General features: G+C 46.7%; 1 protein-coding gene across 3 annotated transcripts in view; it reads left to right on the forward strand.

Moving 5' to 3' along the window:
* The first annotated feature begins 9318 nt into the window (after nt 1-9318).
* ADAMTS9 (ADAM metallopeptidase with thrombospondin type 1 motif 9) overlaps nt 9319-20848 on the forward strand; it is an 83692-nt gene continuing 72162 nt past the window's right edge. For all 3 annotated transcript variants that reach the window (XM_071550315.1, XM_071550316.1, XM_071550317.1), the window contains exons 1-3: nt 9319-9805; nt 9920-10302; nt 11529-11691. In XM_071550315.1, coding sequence (XP_071406416.1) covers nt 9712-9805; nt 9920-10302; nt 11529-11691 — 640 coding nt within the window. In that variant the 5' untranslated portion in view covers nt 9319-9711. The remainder of the gene's footprint in view (nt 9806-9919; nt 10303-11528; nt 11692-20848) is intronic.

A 20848-nucleotide genomic window follows, 5' to 3' on the forward strand; every position in this document is an offset into this window, starting at 1 on the left:
GCAGATCCCTGAAAGATGGACTGGTGCTCAGGTATGGCCCTGCTGTAACTTTCCCTGTCACCACTGAACAGTCACCATCAACATGCCCTGGAGACAGCATGAAATGGCCCTAACAGGGCCAAGGGAGTAGTTCTTATGTGTTTAAGCAATGCAGAAGCTCCTCTTTTGTTCCTTGTGTTGAGCAATGGGCTGCAGGAAAGTGTGTGAGGGATAGCTGCAAGTGAGAAGGGCCATGGGGATGGTTCTTGGTCAGAGCTGTTAACAATGCTGCCAAAGCAGCAGAGAGGTGGTGACACTGGATCCCTCCTATGCTCCCAGTAGAAGCAGGTCAGATCCTGAAAACTGCTGGCTTCTGGCCCAGAGGCCTATTTTCTATACATAATGGTGTTCAAAAAAATTCCATGCAGTCACTTAGATACTGCTGTCCTAAACCAGATGTTTTTAAATATACATAACCAGGGCTACAAAGTTACATTTGCAATCTTCAGAGGGGTTAATGAATTCACAGAATGAAGCAGGATAATACACGTTTATTTTAATGAGCCCAGTACTACCCATCTGTTTGGGGGGGATCTCTTTTGGCTTTTGTGGTGTTTGGTTGACATGTGGGTGATGGGAGATGCTAGCAAGGCTCACAGGCTATGACAGCTCTAGAAGTCTCAGCCATGGGCCTCCCTGTTCTGCTGGTGTTGTAGAAACAAAAACATCCACTTTGTTGGTAGATGAAATGGCTCAGATTTGGACAATTTTGTTTTGACTGTGGGGTTTGACTTATAAAGAGCCATGGGCAGGAACTTGCTAGGAAAACAGCAGAAAGAATGCTTCTGGTGTATGAGTTTTCCCTCTCCCTGTATCAAATGCTACACTTAGCTGGCTGGCTGGTGTGGAGTAATGCATTAACTGAGTGTGATAAGACAGGGGAACTCAGATACCAGCTCCGTTCTCAGTCCTGTGTTTGCTCTGCGGTGAGCACAAAGGGGTCTTGGTCCCTTGGTAGGCCCTGTTGTGTCAAAGCAATGTCAGTTAAGTCAACAAATCTCCTCATGTTACAGTCATTTCCAAGTCGTGCTTCCTCCCTTTAAAAATTCTGGATGGAAATGTTAGGGATATTTAAGAATTAAGCTGATAAACATGGGGAGAAAACATGGAAACAGCTGGTTCACAAACATGAGCCTGATTCCGATCACCAGCATTCGGTAGTTATTTATGTCGTAATATATACAGAAAATAGAGAACTCTGAAAAATATAACATGTATATCCCAACATCCATGTGGTGTAGGACAGGAAATCATCTCCTCAGAAGACCAGCCATATCTCCAGGTCTACAAGATGTGCTGTCCACATGCACATCCCCTCAGGTCTACCATGCACCTGCAGGTGATGAGGAGCTTCAGCAGGGTTGTGGTTATCAGGAAGACCCAAATGGTCCAAATCCTCTAAATAAATCTTGGGAACTCTTCTGGTTGGGAAAGAAATGTCAGACTGGGTATATGGCAGCTTTACTCCTAGTGTCATTAAATTCAGCCTGATATTGTAGGTAATAGTGCTATAATCCTTACTGCAGACTGATCACATTTGATTTTAGAAGTAAGCTGAGTGCATGAAAGCAACATCGAGATTACTGGCAGGTTGCTTATTGCTACTGGCGTCTTGATTAATCCTGTTCCAGCTCATCCTTCCTTGCAACTGAAAGACAAAGCAAGGCTTGGTTAAAAAGTCTTGGGAATTTTGATGACTGACCCATGTTATTGTGTTCTTAGAGTTGGCAAAATTAGCTGCTTGTTTCATTGAATGAAAACAGATTAAAAAAATACCTACTCATGCAATGAATAATTCATCAGTGAAAGAAGGTGCTGGAGGATAGTATTTGGGATGAAGCTGCATAACGTTAGTCTGAATGAGTCAATCTGCTACCTGTAAGGGAAGGGATTGCTGCTGGGATTTTTTATCTCTCTTCAGGAAAAAAACACTAAGGCAGAAAACCCCCTTCTCTTATCACTATCTGCATTTGGAAACAGCCTACATTTTAAGTAATTAAAACTGATGTTCCTAACAAACATTCGCCTCCAAAGAAATAGTCTATTGTAAACGTAAACTCTCAAGATCCTTCCAGGCATACCAGCACGACTCTCTCTCCTAAAAATTCTTCCCAAGCCATCTGGTGCCTTATCTTTGTAGCCAAGCTATACAATAACTTTAAAAGAGGATTGTTGCTAGCAGGGTTTAGTCTCAGACTACAGATTCCCTTGGAAGTATCACAGCTCACTTTGAACACGCCAGCCAGGCAGTTCTGGCTGTGTGAATTCTCCCCTACTTTCTAAAATGACCCCAAATGTCCAGCTGCGGCTTGTTGAGGAGATCCCTCATGTGTTTGCAAAGGGAGTGAAGGAGTTACAGGGAGAAGCTGGAGACTTCCAAACAGGGATTTACACTCCATTAATTCCCTCTCCGACATCCCAGCCAGAGTGGCATGACATGAATGCGGTTAGGAAGGCTGCAGCCAATTCACATCATTCTTGTAACTCTCTCTGCACCTGTGAAGGGAACGTATGGATTCCAGGTTTGCTCCTGCACAGCCTTTACAATCAAAAGAAGGTATTTAGTGAGTGAGAAGGCAGGAAGGTGTAGAGCAGAGGTGTCTCATGGAAACAGCAGGGAAGGAAATGACAACTCTGTTTCAGCTTTGCAGATCATCTAGAGTTTGCTCTCGCTTGCTTCCATCCTGCTACTTCTGTGGCTGTTCCTTAACATCTCACCTAAGCTCCATCATTTATGAAATACTGAATTCTTACTGTTAAATACCCTATTTTGGTTACAGAAGCAGAGCTTGACAGTGTAGCTAAGCAACAAAGCCAAGGTTGTGGGCACCTGACAGTAAAGCAGTAATCTGGGCACAAACCAGATTGAGGGAACCTGCATCAGGTATGCCCACCTGTCACAGGTGGGTGACAGCAATCACAAAAAACAGGTAGGTTGTTTCAGAATGTGCAGCTGAAAATAAAACTTGCTCACCACTCACTCATCCAGGGCAAATAGTTGGAGAGAGACCAAAACCCTTTTCAGATTTTTGTCATATGTTTATAAGCGGAGTCTTCACGACTAAGCATCCCTAGTCTGTTCCTTATCAATGCTGCTTTCAGAGAAAATGCGGAAACTGAGTGTAGGAACAAGTGTAGGAGGTGAGCTGCTTCCTCAGCACATCCTGCACTCAGCAAGTTGAAGACTGCAGACGAGTCTGCAGCATGACATTTAGCATTGGGGGAGAAATCCCACATGGCTGCTCTGGTCTAGTGCACCTTCTGACTGTGGTAATGATGTGATGTCAGCAGTGGTACCAAGTGATGGAGCTGCCATTAGATTATCTTCTCTGTTCCTGTGCCTGTCTGTTCCCGCAGCTACGTGGGCAGCATTTTAAACCACTCTGCTTTTGGGTACTGCAACTTATTGAGCAGAGGCATTTTCCAAGTCAGAAAGAAATGGGTTTTTTGCTGTTTCATCTTGCTAAAATACTTGGTATTATATATGCTTGTCAGATGGATATTAATGAACATGATGTGATGCTGTAAAAGCTCCTGAAAATGACAGAGATTCTGCACTTTCCAAGTCAGCGAAAGTTTTGATGATGAGTTTTGACAGGAGATGGATTAGGCCTAAAACATTCCCACTTTTTAGCCATTGATAATTTTTTTAAGGGTTTTATAACCAGTAGAGACTTCCTACCACTATACAAACACAACAACGTTGCAAAGAGTTGCCCCAGGGAGATCTCTTCACTTTTAGCTGAGTACCTTGTGACACCCCAAAGGAAATCAAAGAGCATAGGGAAAAAGAACTTGATATATGTAAAGTTGCTAAGCTTTTCCCCTACTCTAATGGATATCTGTATTTTATTATCTCTGGAGACAATCTACTGTTTGGGTAAAGAATGAAAACAACCCTCTTAAAATAGAGTTTTACAGTTTAATGATCCCTGCACTGAAATATTACATTGTACACTTAGGCTGCATGGAAGCTTGAGAGGAAGGGTGGAACTATCACAGGGTCAGAGCTTCACAACCCGTGTCCTTTGCCAAATCAACCATCTCAGTCTCCTCTTCATAAGGTGATGGTGACACCTCACAGAAATGTTACAATAATTAGTGTATATAATAAAAGTACACGGCTTGAGGAGTAAAGCTTTTTGTACCTGCAGGACTTCCAACATTCCCAGGTTGCCTTTTGGTGTGGGATTACAGAACATCTGCTCTGTTTAGTCCTCCTAGTATTAATGTGTTGGCAAAGGCACCTGGAACACAGCACAGATGCATGTGTACATAATATCTAAAGTCAAAAGGAGTGTATTCAGGCCCCATTTGATTTACAGTGTGTCAAACAAAAAAGATAAACGAGTATAATATTTAGCATGATGGCTTAATTTGCACAAAAATGGGAAGATCCAGAATTAAGTGTTTCTAAGCTACTTAAGGACCTGTCCCAGATTGCTATCAGTACTATAAAGGGAGATGGGATCTCTAAATGCTTGTCAGGCTAAAGGAACTGCCAGGCTGCAGTGAGACCCAGGGCTACTCTGAGCATTTTCCACGTGGCAGATAAGAGGTGTAAGGAAAAGCAGCAGTGTGTGCACAGTCTGCAGCAGTGTTGGGAGCAGGGGAAGGGGAAGCTGGAGCCAGCAGTTTTAAGTAGAGAGCCTCAAGGGATCATTATGTCCATTCGTGCTGACCTGAAGACGAAAATCCCACACATTTGCAGCGTCTACGTGGGCTTTGCTGTTCTTCCCATCCAGTCCCTAGTTCCTACTCATGTATATTTTCCAGGGTCAGAGTTGTTTCTGAGGCAAACTGAGAGCCAGCCTCCTCACATGTGAGCAGAGCAATACAAGATACTTGCTTGTTCTCCCTCCTTCATCTTCTCTTCACAAAAGGTGGTTTCCCACCCAGGCAAGGAGCAGGGATGATGTCCACGGGAACACAGCTATACTTGACTGTGTTCCCCCTTGCACCTCTTGCAGTGATGGATGGTTCCCACAGGACACAGCTCCTGCTGCAAGACATTCCTTGGGAACACATCAGAGCTGCAGTTTGACCCAGGACCAAGTTGAAGGAGTTTGGGTCTTATTTGCCCCTGTGACCATGGATTAGTCACTTCGGTGTGCACGTCTCAGTATTCAGGGGAGCAAGATGGGACTGATGCCTCTGCAGCATCCTGGCACATCATTTCATGTCTCACTTGGCCACTGTCCCTAAAATGGGGACCAGGACATGGGCCCACAGATGGAAAGCTGTGACATCAGTGATGACAGTGCTGTGCTGGTATTGCTGGGAATGACAGGTCGTGCTTTCCAGCCTCCTAGGGGTCAGAGAAGCAAACCCCCAAACAACTCATCAATTCAGCCCTTAATGGCAGCAGCACAGTACTTGGGGGAAGAACAGAACTCCACGGAGGAAGCAGGAGCTTAAATGGCTACTGTAGATGTGCTAAACTGTATATTTAAATCCTTTTAAGAAGGCTCAAAAAGAGTTGGCTTGGCACAGATAAGAAGTCTCAAAATTAAGTATACACCAAGAACTCGTAAGTCTCCACCCCTCCAAACAAATGTGAAAGGCTTAAAACATCTTTAAAATCCAGCTATAAGAAAATTACTGAAAATAACCTTTAAGGGGAAGCCTTTATGTGAGCAGAACAGCTTCCTAAACAGAGAAAAAGGCAATCCAGAGCAGTATCCTTGTTACCAGCATCAGCAGACAAGTGAGAGAGGCAGTAGGCTGTTTGAAGGGAATGAAATCTTTCACTTTCTGACCACACAGATTAGACATGAGGAGAAAATGTTGGCTGTTTTCAGTTATCTTGTGGTATTGAGGAGCAACCATCAAAGGGAAACCGTCTGCCTTCTGGGATAATTGTTGGGCAAGCAAGAGGATGCAGCAGATAAAGGAAGATGAAGCTTACTTGGAGAGGCTGAGCCACAAAGAACAAAGATTAGTACTGGGAATGGCCAGTAACCAGGAGGAAAAGCAGTGCAAAAACTTCAAGACATTTGGGTTTCTCAAGTGTGTTCTTGCAGCAGTGTACACTGCCTTACATTTCATACTGAAGTTTTGCTGTTGCGATCAGGTTCTCATTTTGTAGTTTGTAAAAGCATCATCTGCAGCTCAACTTTTGCAGTATTTATGTAGGCAAAATTCCCAGTGTTTAAAGGGGATTTTTCCATTGGTAGGTATGGGCTCTTAGGGCTTACTTTTGACTGGGTGAGGACTTTGAGTCTGCGCAATTACCATACTGTAAGTATTAATAGATCCTTCCTAATAGGAAAGTTACTTGAATTTAAGATTGTAGCTTAGTTTCTCTAAACTCCACATAATCTATTTACTTACACTACATCTTTCCTTCTGCACTTCCTAATCTCCGGCTGTAAAGGTTTAAAATGCTGCACAACATACAACGTGCATATATTGATGGAAATGGCTCTGGAAGCCATGCCATGCTGCTAGAATATGTTTAGCAACATTTCAAAGCCTGGATTTGGTCCTAGGAGCCTTCATCCTCTCCCAAGTCTGCCCCATAATGGAGTTTCAATTACTCCCATGGGTCAGCTCCCTGCTTTTGTGTGGAGTTGTTCTGTGTCATGCCTTTCCCATGTTGGTAGTTTCAGATCAGCAGGTGAGCCTGTGAGGATGCTCCATAAGATAACCTTGCTCCATTCAGCTCAGTGCCAAAAGGGGTCCTACCAAACCAAGTCACAGGTATGTGTTGCCACTTCTCACCCTGTGCCAGCTCCTGGGCTCCTTTGAACCTCACCCCAGAGCCAAATTAACTGGTTACCTTGTAGAAAATTAAGGCGAAAAAAAACCAACCCCGAGGCCTTGATAGGTTTTCCTGTGACAGTGAGCAGAGCAGGAGCAAGGCAGCTCCTGCCAGCACCTGACATGGCACAGGGGGATGCTGAGGCTCAGTGGTGGGATGAGGTGAGCTTGTGAAATGGGGATGCCCTGGGGCACTCTGCAGCCCAGATAAACCAGCAGCAGACCTGTTTCCCAACACCATCCTGATCCAAGCATGAGGAGTGAAGGCTGCGTCCCTCTCCCCCAGGACACTGGCAGGACTAGCTCCACGTAAGCCTGCTCCCCTCCCCTCTGACTCAGCTCTAATACTATGCTCAGCTTCTCACTTTCTGCTTCCTCAGGCAACGCGGTTCACTATTCTTCACTCCCCCTTTGCTGACCTGCTGCTTGATACTGCTCACCACACCCCCCCTCCACTCCTGGGATACGTCCCCGCACCCAGCTGAGTGTAGTTACAGCCTTCTCCTCCCCTGCCATAATTTCTGGGGCCATATCCCAAGCCCAAACACCCTGTATCCCTCTCGGTCTGAAGTCTAAAAGTTTTGGGGCACGCATGGAAATTCTGCAAAGCTGCTGGAAGACTGTCAAGTTCAGGGTGCTTCCACTAGCCTGGTGGAGCAGCACTGCAGCTCAGAGAGCAAATGTTACTCCCGCTATCAGGGAAGTCATCTGCTTGAAAAGACAAAGAAAGAAAGAAGTAAAGAATCAGGATGAAAAAACACATTAGGAAGGAAGCCCAGGCTGCTATGGGATGGCATTATAAGATTCCCCTTTTTGTTCATCCAGCAGCCCAAAGACCTTGGTGGGTTTTCTGACTCAGCTGGGACATAAAATGGTGTGCACTGGATGGGGATTGGGCTAGGGATGTGTGGCAGGCTTTGATGATGGAAGTTATTTTAGAATAGTTTGGTCTTGCTCCTCTTTTGAGGACTTCTTTCTTAATGTGTGTGGACGAGCAGGCAATTTTCCGCAAAGACAGGCAAATGTTACTGTGCAAGCCCTTTGCAGCATGAAAAGCAAATCTGGTGGTCCAGGTTCACTCATAAGCAGGTGAGTGCATGGAGATACAATCATGTTTGGTTTTGGGAAAACTTGCTCCTGGCAGTAGATGACATACACCAGAATGGGCACATCACTGCTCCTGCACACCCACAGTGGAAATAGGGAGACAACTCTGCTCTCCAGAACTCAGGGGCCATCAGGCTGCTCACACCAACCCTAAGGCTGGACACAGCAAGAAGACCCAACACTGCTGTCAGAGCTGACTGCACATGAGGCAACTCCACCCTGGAGTGTCTGAGCTTTGTCAACACCCCTAAGCCAATACAGGTGAGTTATCTTATTGTAAGCATACAAGACTTTTATTAAACCTGGTGTATGAGTGTGAGCATGATGCCATACAGGGAGGTTATGTTCCATTACACCTTGCCCTAAGAGTGTCCTGACTGGGGTCTCCACAATCCTGGAGATTCCTGCACTGCCAAGGGCCAACCAGCCACAGGGTTGAAGGCACATGGCTTTACAGGTGCTGCTTTACTTACTCTGACTTTCATATTCATATATAAAATTATTAATTTACTGCTAACAGTTGAGGTTTGTAGGACTTCATCAGTTGTTTTGAAGAGCCAGCAGGTGCTATTTTGACCAGACATTGATTCTGAATTGATTTTTATTTTAAAGCTTTCCTTTTCTGCATAAAATATTGGCATTTCTGTTCTTTGTCCCAAAGTTCAGTGAAGAAAATACAGAACTCTGAAATTTTCAACGGAAGCGCAATTTGAATTTCCAAACAACTATCTTCTTTTGCCTTACCTACAGGCTTTAAAGGTTTAAAAACTTTTAAAACCAAGATTTGCAGTTTTGGTTTGAGGAAGGGGTAGAAGACAATGTTTAATTACGTTTAGCTCTAAAGAATGTCTTACATTTTTACAGAAAACTTTCAAATTGTAGAACAAAACTCAGATAAGGAAATACTTTCTTTTCCCTTAGGGTGCCTGAAAACTGCACAACATAAACATAACTCTAAACAGAAGTTGCTTGAATTGCCTCTTATCTGAGAAATGCAAAAGAAAACAACTGCTGTAAGAGGTGTCACACTGTGGATTCTTCGATTACTGGTCCACTTCTTCGAGCTGCTTTAAAAGAAAAAAAAAAAGAAAAACATCAATTATGTAAGAAAACTCAGCTCTCCTCCTGGTGAGTGACTAAAAGTGGCTCTTCCCCCCAGGACCTGGCAGACCAGGCTGCTGCCGGTGCCGCTCTGCCCGGGCCACTTCGCGATTTTAAAGCCACTTGGAAGGAGCCGGCGGGGAGCGGCTCCCCCCGCCCGCCCCGTCCAGCCACAGCGATGGCTGGTCTTAGCCAAACCCTGCGACTTCGGCAGTTTCTCGGGAATGAAAGTGACATGTTGGAAGGAGGGGAGTGGGGGAGAAGAGGAAGGGCTGTCCCTGCAAGGGCGGGATCTTTTCTCCTGCTTGATCTATGGAGCCCGCCCCCTTAAATTGACTCCCGGGAGCGCCCCGTCCACCAGCCCGACGGGGGGAGAGGCGGAAAGCGAGGGAGAGCAGGCAGGCGGGCGGGCGGGCGGCTCCCCCGTCCCGGCCCGTCAGTCCCGACCCCGGCCCGTCCGCCCCCGCGCACCATGCGCGGCCCCCGGCGCCCCGCGCCCCGCCGGCCCGCCCGCCCCTAACGCCGCCCGGCTCCGGAGCCTTCCCCCGGCTCGCTCCGGGGGCGGGGAGCGGCGAGAGAGGGGCGAAAGGAAGGAAAGAAAAAAGAAAATAAAAGAGAAAAGAAAAAAGAGGGAAAGGGAGGAAGAAGGAGGAGAAGCGCAGCGCGGGGAAGGCTGCTCCTCCGAGGACAGCGCGCAGCACCATGCAGCTGGCGCCGCTGGCGCTGGCACTCACCACGCTCTTCATCGACGGCTTGAGGACGGGAGCGAGGAGGCAGAAGCTGCACCCCAGGCAAGGTAAGGGGGTGCTCGGGGAGGGGCGGGGCGCGGGGGGTGCTGGGCTGCCGCCCCCCGGGGGCGCGGAGTTCGGCCACCCCGCTCAGCGACATGTGCATCTCTCTCCCCTCGCAGCCCAGCTGCTGGAGAAGCTCAGCGAGTACGAAATCGTGACTCCTACCCGGGTGAATGAGTTCGGCGAGCCTTTCCCCACTGATGTCCACTTCAGGCGGCGCCGGCGGAGCACCAGCGCTGCCCCCGACGCCTGGACGGCCGCCGCCTCCCCCAAGGCGCACTACAGGCTGTCCGCCTTCGGCCAGGAGTTCCTCTTCAACCTGACGGCTAGCTCGGCCTTCATCGCCCCGCTCTTCACCGTCAGCCTCCTGGGAGAGCCCCCCGCCGACCAGCGGCAACTCTATGCCGAGGCGGCCGACGCCGACGTGAAGCACTGCTTCTACCGGGGGCACGTCAATGCCCGCCCGCGGCTCACCGCCGTTATCAGCCTCTGCTCCGGGATGGTGAGACCCGCATCCCGGTCCCGGTCCCGGCCGGGCCCCGCCGGCGCCCAGGGGCGGCACGCCGGGGCGGAAGCGCGAAGGCGGAGGAGGAGGAGGATGAGGAGGAGGAGCGGGGAGACGGAGGGTGGGCAGAGCGATGGGACCGGCCCCTTGCCTCGGTCGCGGCTGCTCCGCCTCGTCCCTCTCGGGGTTTTCTCTCACCCCGCGCTAGTTATGCCACCGTGTTCCGGAATGAGCCCCTCCTGCTCCGCGGGTTTTGGGGGAAAAACTGCCACCCAGCGGCACCGCGGGGGGGCGATCCGCGGGGCAGACCCGGGCACGGACACCCACCTGTCCCCGGAGGGGTGATGGGGGTCTCTCCAGCAGCGCTGGCCCTGGAGCCAACCGGCAGCCCAGGGCAGGGGCATGGCCCGCTCCTTGGTACCCCAGCCTGGTGCCCTTTGGTCCAGGGATGCTGGCACTGGGATGAGCATAAGCTCCCAGCAGGGCTGTTTCTTTTGTCTGCCCTGATACCTTTCAGTCAGTGCCAGGGGCTCCTCAGAAGTCTCTGCTGGCCCTGTCTGGTCCAGCAGCTCTCCTGGATGCATGTGTTCACCTGGCTTGGGCATGTATGTGTGACTGGACAGGCCTCTTTCGCCATTACTGTTCCAATATCCCAGTCTGGGATGATTGTAGAGTGTTTTTTTCTTTGATATTTTTTCTTTGCCTACAAAATCCCTATATTCTTTGCCACATGCAACTAGGAATCTTAGTGTCTTCTCATAAGCGAGGATTTCACTGGCTGGACACTGCCCTCTGGTCCTTACACGTGGGTTTAAAGTCTGTCTCATGGAAAACAGCTGTACAAAACCAGGACAACACAATGGGGTTGCACTGGGGCCTCCAGCAGGTTGCAACACCATTGTCCCTCCAGCAAAGGTGGCTTAGAAATGTCACTGCTATAGGACTGTGGTCTGGTAGATGTACCCCTTTTATGCTTCTGGCCTTTGATTAGTAATTAGCTTTCTGTAAGCTGCAGTGGGATGACTGCAGGGAGCACTGCAGGCCAGTGTGGGTGCAGGTGGTGTGACCAAAGCTGGAGCTCCAGCCTGTGCCTTTGCAGGTGTCGCTGCAGAACTGGGCAGTCACACACCCTCCCTCATTAGCTGCTTATTTTGTGGGGTAGTGCTGCTCGGTGGTTTGTCATCGTCCAAAGCTGACTGCCTGTTCCTCTCTCTGGTCCTCAGCTAGGCACATTCAAGTCTGACGATGGGGACTATTTTGTAGAGCCGCTGCTATCACTTGAAGAGCAGGAGTATGAAGAAGAACACAATAAACCACATCTTGTTTACCGACACCGGACACCTCCAACCAACTCTTCAGGGGACAGGCAGACTTGCGATACTCCAGGTACTCATTTTGTTACTGCCCTTGATGACTTGGCTCTTACCAGTGCCATTTGCAGCTGAAAGGCAGTAGGTTTGTGTGGGACAGAAGGGATGTGGACTTGAGGGGCCCACTCCAGAAACGGTGTTGTGTGTGCTAGAACTGAGCTCGTGATTGTAATGCTGTCCTGGAGAGATGTGGTGTGCTTGTGCTTTCTAGTAATTGGTTATAAGGAAGTTGTGGTCAGGAAAAGTGTTCCGGTTTCTCTTTCATCCCTGCTGTAAGGCTGGCAAGAGATCCTTTGTGCTGTCTTGCCTTAAATATCCCATGAGCCTCTAAACTCATTTTCTGTTCTCTCCTACATATAATTCCTACCCATCCTACTCTGATTTGCTCTCTGTCTGATATTCTGTTTCTGTCCTTTAAATGACATCTTTCTGTCTTGGTCTAGCTGTGCTCCTGGTCTTTCTTCCCCAAACCTGGCTGTTGCATTGTCTTTTCTTTCTAGTAGAAATGAAAAGGTCCTAACACCAACCCAGACAGTTCTTCCCATATTAATCACTTCCATGGTTCATTTTCAAAGGCTTTTTTTTACCTTGTGGCCCTTCTTCCGCCAGCACCATCTCCATGACCTCCTCACTCCCTCTTTCTAGTCCTTGCACATATGAAAGAGCGCAGGCCTTTTTATCTCCCCTTCACGTGCCTTGATGAGCAATAGCCTTGCTCCTGCTGTCTCTATTATCCGCAGTGGCCTCCTGCTGCTCTCTGCTTCCTTGACTTCCTGATGTTCACAACTAATCCTCTCCTTTGGCAGCAAATACCTAAATTTTCTCTGTAGAAGCTTATTCCTTCAGTCTCCTGTTTCACCTGCTGTTTTGCCCTCCTCCTTTGGCCTGCAGCTAGATCAGATCTACAGGAGCTCTAAAGCTTAAACAGATTAGACCTTGACTGGGTCCCCTTACATGGGCTGAGAGCTGCTCATATGCTGCAAAGTAGATGGAGTTGCTCAGGGAGTGAAGGTATCACTAGAGGAGAAGCATGGTGCCAAAATTAGACGGCATTTAGCACACGTGACTTCTTTGGCACCCATGACTGTGGGTCACGGCTGTGCTGTTGAGCTGTTGGTCTGTTCAGGTTACACTGATCATGCCAAGTCAGAAGATGCTCTGATGCTCTGTGACCAGCCAGAGCACTAGCAACATGTGTTTCTTCTAGAAGATATGTGGATACAAGTCCACATACAAGCATATGTGCTGAAGTACAATGGTACCCACACACAAAGCTGTCAATGTTTGTTCTTCCAAGGGTTGCTGCTGGACTATGCCATTCTGGTTTCTCTCTTCCAGCTGTTTCTGCTCCCTTCTTTGAGATCAGATGCAGGAGACTCAGAACAGTTGGAAAGAAACACGGAATCTGGCACATTGCATCAGTAACCCTTGGAGGAATGGAGCAGCAGATCACAGGACTCATTGAATCAAAGGTAGCTGGGAGGGCTCTGACTGTCACTTGTGAACTTGACTGTGCTGCTCTAATAGTGTGCTGTATTTCACCCCACTGTATTGTAGCTTCCACTTAGTGTATTATTCTTCTGGATCACGGTTCACGAGAATAATGCTCCATCTGTGATATTACCTACAAGATGTATGTCTCTTCTTTCTCTTTTCCAACATGCTTTTGTTTTCTTGTTCTTCTCAGTTGCTTTATGCAGTGGAGAGAGGTGGTCTCACCTCTCAAGTACAAGCTTAAAAGTTCCTAATAGGCATGGCAGTCGTATTTGTTCTCCTGTGCTTCTTGTCCATCTCTCCCTCTACTTTTTACCATTGTCCAAGCTTTTGAAAGGGAATGATGCTCTGGCCATACATGTATGGTGAACAAGTCTTGGTCATTGTATTTGAGGAGCAAGTTCAGGGTAGCCTGGGCAGTGGTAAACCTTGATGTCCTCCCTGGGGTTATGTCTGGTGAGAGAAGATGTCTCACATGTCTTTGGAGAAGGTGTGTCACATGTCTGTGAAGCAATGGTGAACATACAAAATCTAGATGCACTCACTGTTTTGGGCAGGGTGCATCTCTCACTCCTACCAGCAAAAAGTGGTTTCATGAGAGTTTAGGAGTTAGTCATAGCTGTAGAATGTTGTCTGAATCCAGTCTTTTGTCAGAAGAAAGTGTGAAATGGTACATTTGCATTGCAGGTTTCTGGCAGGGTTGGAAATTTGTTCAAAGAGGAAATTCATGCGCGGGAAATCTGAGGTACCCACCCTGCAGTGAGCAAGGCAGCCCACGTTGTCGGGAAGTTGGTACTATTAAATATTACTTTCTAATAGTCTTCTTCCTGTTTCCTGGAAATGATTAATAAGCACCATGCTGGTGTGCCCTTGCCATGATGATGTAATTCTAGACTTCTTTCAGTATTCAGGAAAGTTTCCCTTGTGAATTCATTGACAGATTGAGTAAAAGCTTTTCATTTCTAGCAGTCTTCGTGGTCTTACTTTTAGTTTTCAGCATCCTCAGGTCAGCTTAGAAAAACAGGTATTTGCTTTTGTTAAATTTTAATTAGCAGTTTCTGATAACAGTTTTAGGTTCTCTGACATACAAGATATTCTGCAGATGTTCTGAAAAAAGATCTTTTTCCTCTGAACTCTGATGGATATCAAATGCAAATTGTGCTCTGCAGATGAACTTTCATAGCACAGCACTGAGGTCTCTGGCAATGCACTTCAGCCGTCTGGTGTATAGCTCAGCCACCGCAATAAAAACTTTTGACAAAGTTTTCCTTAGGGTAACAGGTTAATGTAGTTTCAGTCATAGGAAATGGTGCAATTTCTTCTCCTTCCCTTCTTTTAGTTAGTGCCGTGAATCAATTTGTCATCTGGCTGAGGGTCTGGCAGAATAATTAGTTGTGTTTTACTGAATAGCCCTGCCGGGATGAAGGCGTGGCTAGGCTGACAGTGTGATGTCAGTAGGTGCAGCGCCGCTACCACCCATCGCTTCACGATAGCGGGCTCTTCCGATCCAAATTATTAAATATCCGCTTTTTTGAGGTGGAGGAGGAAGAGAAAAGAAATTGTGATCCTAAAAAAAGAAAAAAAGGAAGTGGCTCATTGCGAAGCTGGAGCACGGAGCTTTCCTGCGCCCCGCGGAGGAACAATCTGACTCCAGTGATAAAAGGCGCGTAGCTGCATCCTGTGGTGCAGAGGGAGCTGTGTCCGTGTGCCGGCCACCTCCAGGAGGGCTGGCAGCAGCTCTCCAACCCCCATCTAGTATGACTTTCTGCCAGGAGAAGACCAGTGAGCCTTACCCACTGGTTTCCATGTGAAACCCTGAATGTGGGGTCTTGCAGAGAGCTCCCAGTGCCAAAAGGACAGTGCCTCTGGTCATCACCTGAATTAACCACTTCAGTCCACCTCTTGCTCTGTCTTGTATCCCTTTCTGCTACTTCTTTCTTTCACATTTCCTGTGTTTTCACTCACTGATATATTTGTACATGTATTTTGGTTGTTGGCTTCTCTAGAGCTCCTGTCTTCCAGCTTTGTTGGGTTTTGTCATAGCTTTAGCCTTTTACAGAATCTTACCCAATCCATCTGTCTGTTGGCTACCCCTTGTTCTGAGGCAGATGTGGCCTCCACGTGCCTGGTGGCAATGAGCCACAATTTCTCTGTGTCCTTGGATATAATTGTGACAACTGGGCTTTTTTGTTGCCCACTTCTGCTGCCTGCACATCTATTGCTCCAAACTTTGCAAATTCCTTGTAGCATTTTTTGTGACCCTGGTGCAGAATTCCTTAATGAACTTTATTGGGCACCTCCTTCTTTGTATCCACTGCCTTAATTTTGCTGATCTGTGCTTCCTGTTTCCTTCCCAGCTTCATTAGTTAAATATCTCCCTGTTCTTTTCTCATAATTCTTTTATATTCAAGTCCCACCTAGGGCAGAGATGAATAAACCAAGGACTGAATGTATAGAGTGCTAGCTGCTCCTGTGACTTGCTGCTGGTCAGCTGTGCCAGTTCCAAGGTTGGTGTTAGATGTGGGCTCTGGGGCTGCATGTGAGGATCTTGAACAAAGTCCTTGCTCCTTAATGAGAGCGTTTAAAGCAGGAATATCCACCATGGGCAAAACTCCTCCAGCAGAAGCAGCAATAACACTGATGGTGCCAAACTAGTAGAAGGATGATTAGAGCTGTTTCTGTTTCTGGAGGGGAGCCAAGGTGCTGTAGCCAGCAAAGAGGCCTTCCAGCAATTCATGCTGAGGTGGTGAGGTTTTGGAAGTGGGCTCATTTGAGTGCAGGACAGAGCAGGTTTTACCTGCACCGCACTGGCTGTGCCCCCACCGCTGCCGGCAGAGGTGGGAAAGCCCGGTGACTCACCTGCTCAGGTTGCTTTCCAAAACCCACCAAGTACTACCAGCACAGATGGCTGCAGGGCACAGCCTGCAGGCTTAGCACATCCCAGTACCTGCCAGAAACGGATGCAAAAGGCTGTCACATTTGCAGCTGGGTGTTTTGTTGCGATGTTTAAGCAGTTTGCCTATGGAGAGGCAGTATGTCTGTGGCAAGGCACAGAAGCTCCACAAAGGGAAGCTGAGAATGTTCCTCTAAAAGGCAGTAGAGAAACCAGCAGCATGAACCAAGTCTTGCTGCTGAGCTAGCGTGACACTGGCACAATCAGTAATATGTCACTGATTTTTTCAGTTGCATTAATGAGTAATTTGTAATAGATTACCCTTTCGTAGTAACTTTAATAACCTTTCCCACTGAACGTGACACTGGGGAACCACCAGAGCAGAGGAGCGCTGCCCTATGTCTTGAGCAACCAAATGCCTGGTGCTGCCAGCTCAGTGACTGTGATCTTGTTTCCACTTGATAATTGGCAGCAGCCTGCTCAGCCCGTACAGATGGTTGTCATCCCTCTCCTAATGCCACCCAGCTGCATGGGAAGTCACTGGTGAACCTATGGCACAAGCAGGAGGTGGTCCTGTCACTGTGTTTGCGTGTGCTTGGGATGGAGTGGCGAGGTTGAGGTTGCCAAGGTGTGGATTTGTTAGAGTGTTATCAGCAGAGCCAGGGGAGGATGTGTTGGGAATCTGGTACTGTGACTAAAGCCTGACTTTGTCCCTTTCCATACAGAGTGGTCTTTCATTGGTGCAGGAAGGGGATGAGCTCCTGCTCCTGGATGTGTACCCAGTGTTAGAATTGGCAGTGGAGCAGAATGGGGCCACTGGTGGAAAATTTCCTACTCTTTCTACAGACATTTTATATGTGTTACATTCTTATTTTATGGAAGTTTTGAGGTAGAAACACTGAATTCCTTTTCAACAGGATTTGATGTTTGTACTCTTGTGAGTGGTCCATGGTGAAATCCCAGATCCTTTGCAGTAGGGCTGTTGGTCTAGAGCCCTTTTGTATTTTTGCTGTTTCTTTTGGACTGTTTGTCTTGCTTCCAACTGTGTCCCTTTTTTTGTTTTCAACTCCTTCAATGAGCAGGATTTCACATTCTAGGTGTCTGGTTTCCAGGCAGGTCTTCAGGCAAATTCTGTACTGCTGGGTGTCACGTAACCCTGAGGTTACAGAATATCTGCACAGAGGTTTTCCTAAACCTTTGCTTCCATATTGAGCAATCCTTGAGCTCTTTCAAAAGTCTGTTTAAGCTGTCAGCTTTGCTTTTGGCCTCAGGGTAAAACAGTGACTTAGTTCTTTCCCTCAGAAAAGTTTCTCATCTTAAGGAAGTGAATTGTAATTTTTAGTTAGATAGTAATTATTTCAGGTTTCCTTCCCTCCCAAAAACAGCAGAGGAGAGAGTTACGTCACAAGTCCCATATGCCAATGTAATTGCTTCTATTTTTGGCATCCTCTTGAGGTAAAAGCACAGTAAGAGCCAACTAATACTTGGTCAAATGTGCCTGGGATATCAAGCACAAGCTTTTCCCATGCTGAGTTGGGGAAAGGATCAGTCTGTAATGTTTGCAGTGTCTTATGAGGTTGGCAAGTGAAATAAGGTAATAGACTGACCTTCAGTTAAAAACAGTTGATCACAGTCAATGATACAGTTCCCATAACTGGTTTTGGTTTAAAATTCCTCGGTGTGAGTTATAAGCAAGGTGCATGCATTTTGTTGTTGCTCCTAGTATTGAAAATATATCAAGCACCCCAAATGTGTACGGCTAAGATTGTGACTAAACAAATTATTGTTGATTGGTTACTGTTATGCAACTGCAACATGGTAAGTGAACTGACTTTATTCTCGTAGAATTAAAATGGTTATACATGCAATTTTGCATCTACTTTTGCCTCATCTTTCTGGACATTCACTAAAGAAGGGCAGGTGGGAGAAGCAGGAAGGGAACACTTTGATGTTTTCTGTCTCTTCCCTTTGGCATATACTGAAAATAAACAGGCTGACTGTTCTGTGACTCATTTTCCAGGTGCCTGTGTTGTCAGTACCAGCATTCCTGTGGCCAATTACTGGGCAATTTCTTTTTTCTAATGGGATATTTTTCTTACCTTTTACTGAGTGTCTGTGCAACATTGTGATCTCAGTGTTGTTCTTGTTGGCCTGGTATCTCATAAGTGTCACTAGTCACAAGTGTGGATAACATATTGGTGTACTTGTGACTGTTACGTGTTTCAAGTTGCCTTAAGGGCAACTGTGAGAATTTGGGTGCTCAAGTGCTTTGCAAGGCAGGAATTTGGCTCATCAAGTGTCACCTCTAGAGCTCTGCAGGCAGATAGGTTCCATCAGCCCAGACAGTGCCAAAGGCAGCAGCTCTGGCTGTTTTCCTGATGTGTGCTGAAAAGCCACCAGAGTAGGTCAGTGTGCCTGTGTTTGTACCCGTTTGACCCACAGCCTGGCTCGGATATGTGTCTGCTCACAGGTGGAACACTGGGATGTACTTTAGGAAACAGTTGCTTGCTGTGTCAGGGTGAATTCCAGGAGCATTTTGACATGGGTTTTTTACCAATTCTACAGGGCTGTTGGGGTTTTTTCCCAGTAGATTATTTAACTGGTTTCAGTAATTTTCAGCACTATGTTGTACCATCACGGTGGTGCTTTTGTGCCTTGCAGTTGTGAGATGCACTTATTTAATTATTTTGCCTGTAAGATGATCTTGAATTATTTTCTGCCATGTACTCAGCTCACCTGTCAGTATTTCCTTTCCTAGAGAGACAATTTATTGTTTTGTTCATTAATCTAGTTTCTGTCTACTGTGGAAAATTGATACTTTTCCCATACAACTTATTACCTTATGCAGAGAAAAAGTCTTTTAGGCTGGAATGCATTCTGATATTCATCATCAGGAAAGGAATTGTCTAGAGTATGTGTGGCCTTTGGTGTTTGCATGGTATAAACCAGAGAATATTTTATTACTGAGAGAAGCTGATTGGTGCAAACTGCAAGTCCATGGTTCTCAAGCAACAAGAAGAAAGGCAGAGTCACACTGAAAGACCTCAGGGTTCAACATCAACTTGAGCTTTGGCACCTCCAAGGCTGAGGTGTCTGTAGCCAAAGGCACCACAGGCTGCAGTGGGTGAATGGGGTGGAACTGTTGATTTTTACATCAGTGAAGCTTCATGCCAGACTGAACTACTCATGTCTCTGTAGCATTGCTTTCTGGCCTTAATATTTTTACATACTACAAACACAAATTCCAGGCTTTGGCCTTCATGTGTGGGACTGACTTCAGCAGCAGGTGCTCCTGTATATGGACCTGTCTGAGAATCCGAACATTGCTCCAGATGGACATGTAGGAAACCACTTACTGAAGTGTATGTGCGAAGTTCAAAGTAGAAGAAGGCAAGAAAGTTAACAAGCAGGAATGCCTGGTACGTGAGGGCTTGTGATCCATCTATGCAAGTATTTTTCTGAGTAGCAAAGAAGAGTTCTGTGTAGAAGCCCAAGATTTTGATCCTACTGTAACACTTTGGGAGGGAACTCTTCTGAGCCCAGACTGTTTCCTAATTCAAAGGAAAGTATGAACAACATGGGGAAATCAAAGCTTCCCTCCTTTGTATTGCTCAAAGAGTGACACTTGTGAGAGTGCTGATATTTTACTGCATTGCAAATAATTCCAACCATGAAAGCTTGATCTGTGCAGTTCTGTGCAGTTCTTGCTGACAAAGTTTGAAACCTCAGTTGTTCTTTGTTGAGTGGGTTCAGATTAATTTGCAGTTAAACACTCTTTGGTTTGCAGATTAGAAAAATCGAGCAAACTTTCACTTCTACCCTTGGTGCAGAACATCTTCCTCTTTGGATCCTGGCTGGCCTGGATCCTTCGTTTTCCTTCTGATGTAGGTTGTTATCTCTCTTTTATCAATAAAATCTGTGTTCCCTTTCCATCTGTAGTAGCAGCTCTGTTTGCACAATCAAGGATTAGTGTTGCTCATAGAACTGGCCATATTAGTGTGATACAGAGCAAGGCAGTGGCTGGTCCCCCATTATGTTTCCATCCCTGGCTGTTGTCTGAGAAGTTGAGAAGCTGCTGGCAGAGAAGGAGCGATAGCTCTGAGGGATGCTGGATACAACAGCACTCCCACAGTAACAGAGTTGAGAGTTTGGCCTCATGTAAATCCATCTGAGATACACCTGAAGATATAATGAAAGGTAGATAGAGATGTAAAACATATTCATAGAGAACTAAAACAGGGTCAGGGCTAGAAAAATCCTTTGGTCCAGCTTAGGTCTTGTTTGTGTCCTAAAGAGGAGCCAGTTTCCATCCCATTTTCTGGCAAGAAGAGCCTAAAAATGTGGTTTGATTTCAGCCAGTCTGATCTCTGCATGAAGGAAAATCTATTTTGCCTCTCCCATCTGTTTTCCAAGTGATGGCAGTCACTGCAGTGGCTGCTGTTGTACCAGCTACAGGCAGCAAATTCCAGCCAGCCACTGTAGCTGGAACTTGTACAGAAGCATTTGGGCAGGGTTTGCTCCTGGGGCTCCTGCTCAAGTCGAGGGAGATGGGTCACATGCTGACTGATTTCCCAGAGGGAGCTCAGCTGAATTTTGATCTGCTTTATGGAGGTGTGCAATAAATAATTAACTTCCAAATGATAGTTTTATCATGTGCATAGCTGGGTTACAGCAGGTCTAGGAGTGTTGTGGGCCAACCACTGAGCAGCAAACTTTGTTAAAAATCCTAGGTCACACATTCAGAAAAGTTATGCTAATAAGTTGGTTTGGAAGGATCATGCTCCTT

This window comes from Pithys albifrons, chromosome 3 (genome assembly GCF_047495875.1).
Source record: "Pithys albifrons albifrons isolate INPA30051 chromosome 3, PitAlb_v1, whole genome shotgun sequence".
NCBI lineage: Eukaryota > Metazoa > Chordata > Aves > Passeriformes > Thamnophilidae > Pithys > Pithys albifrons.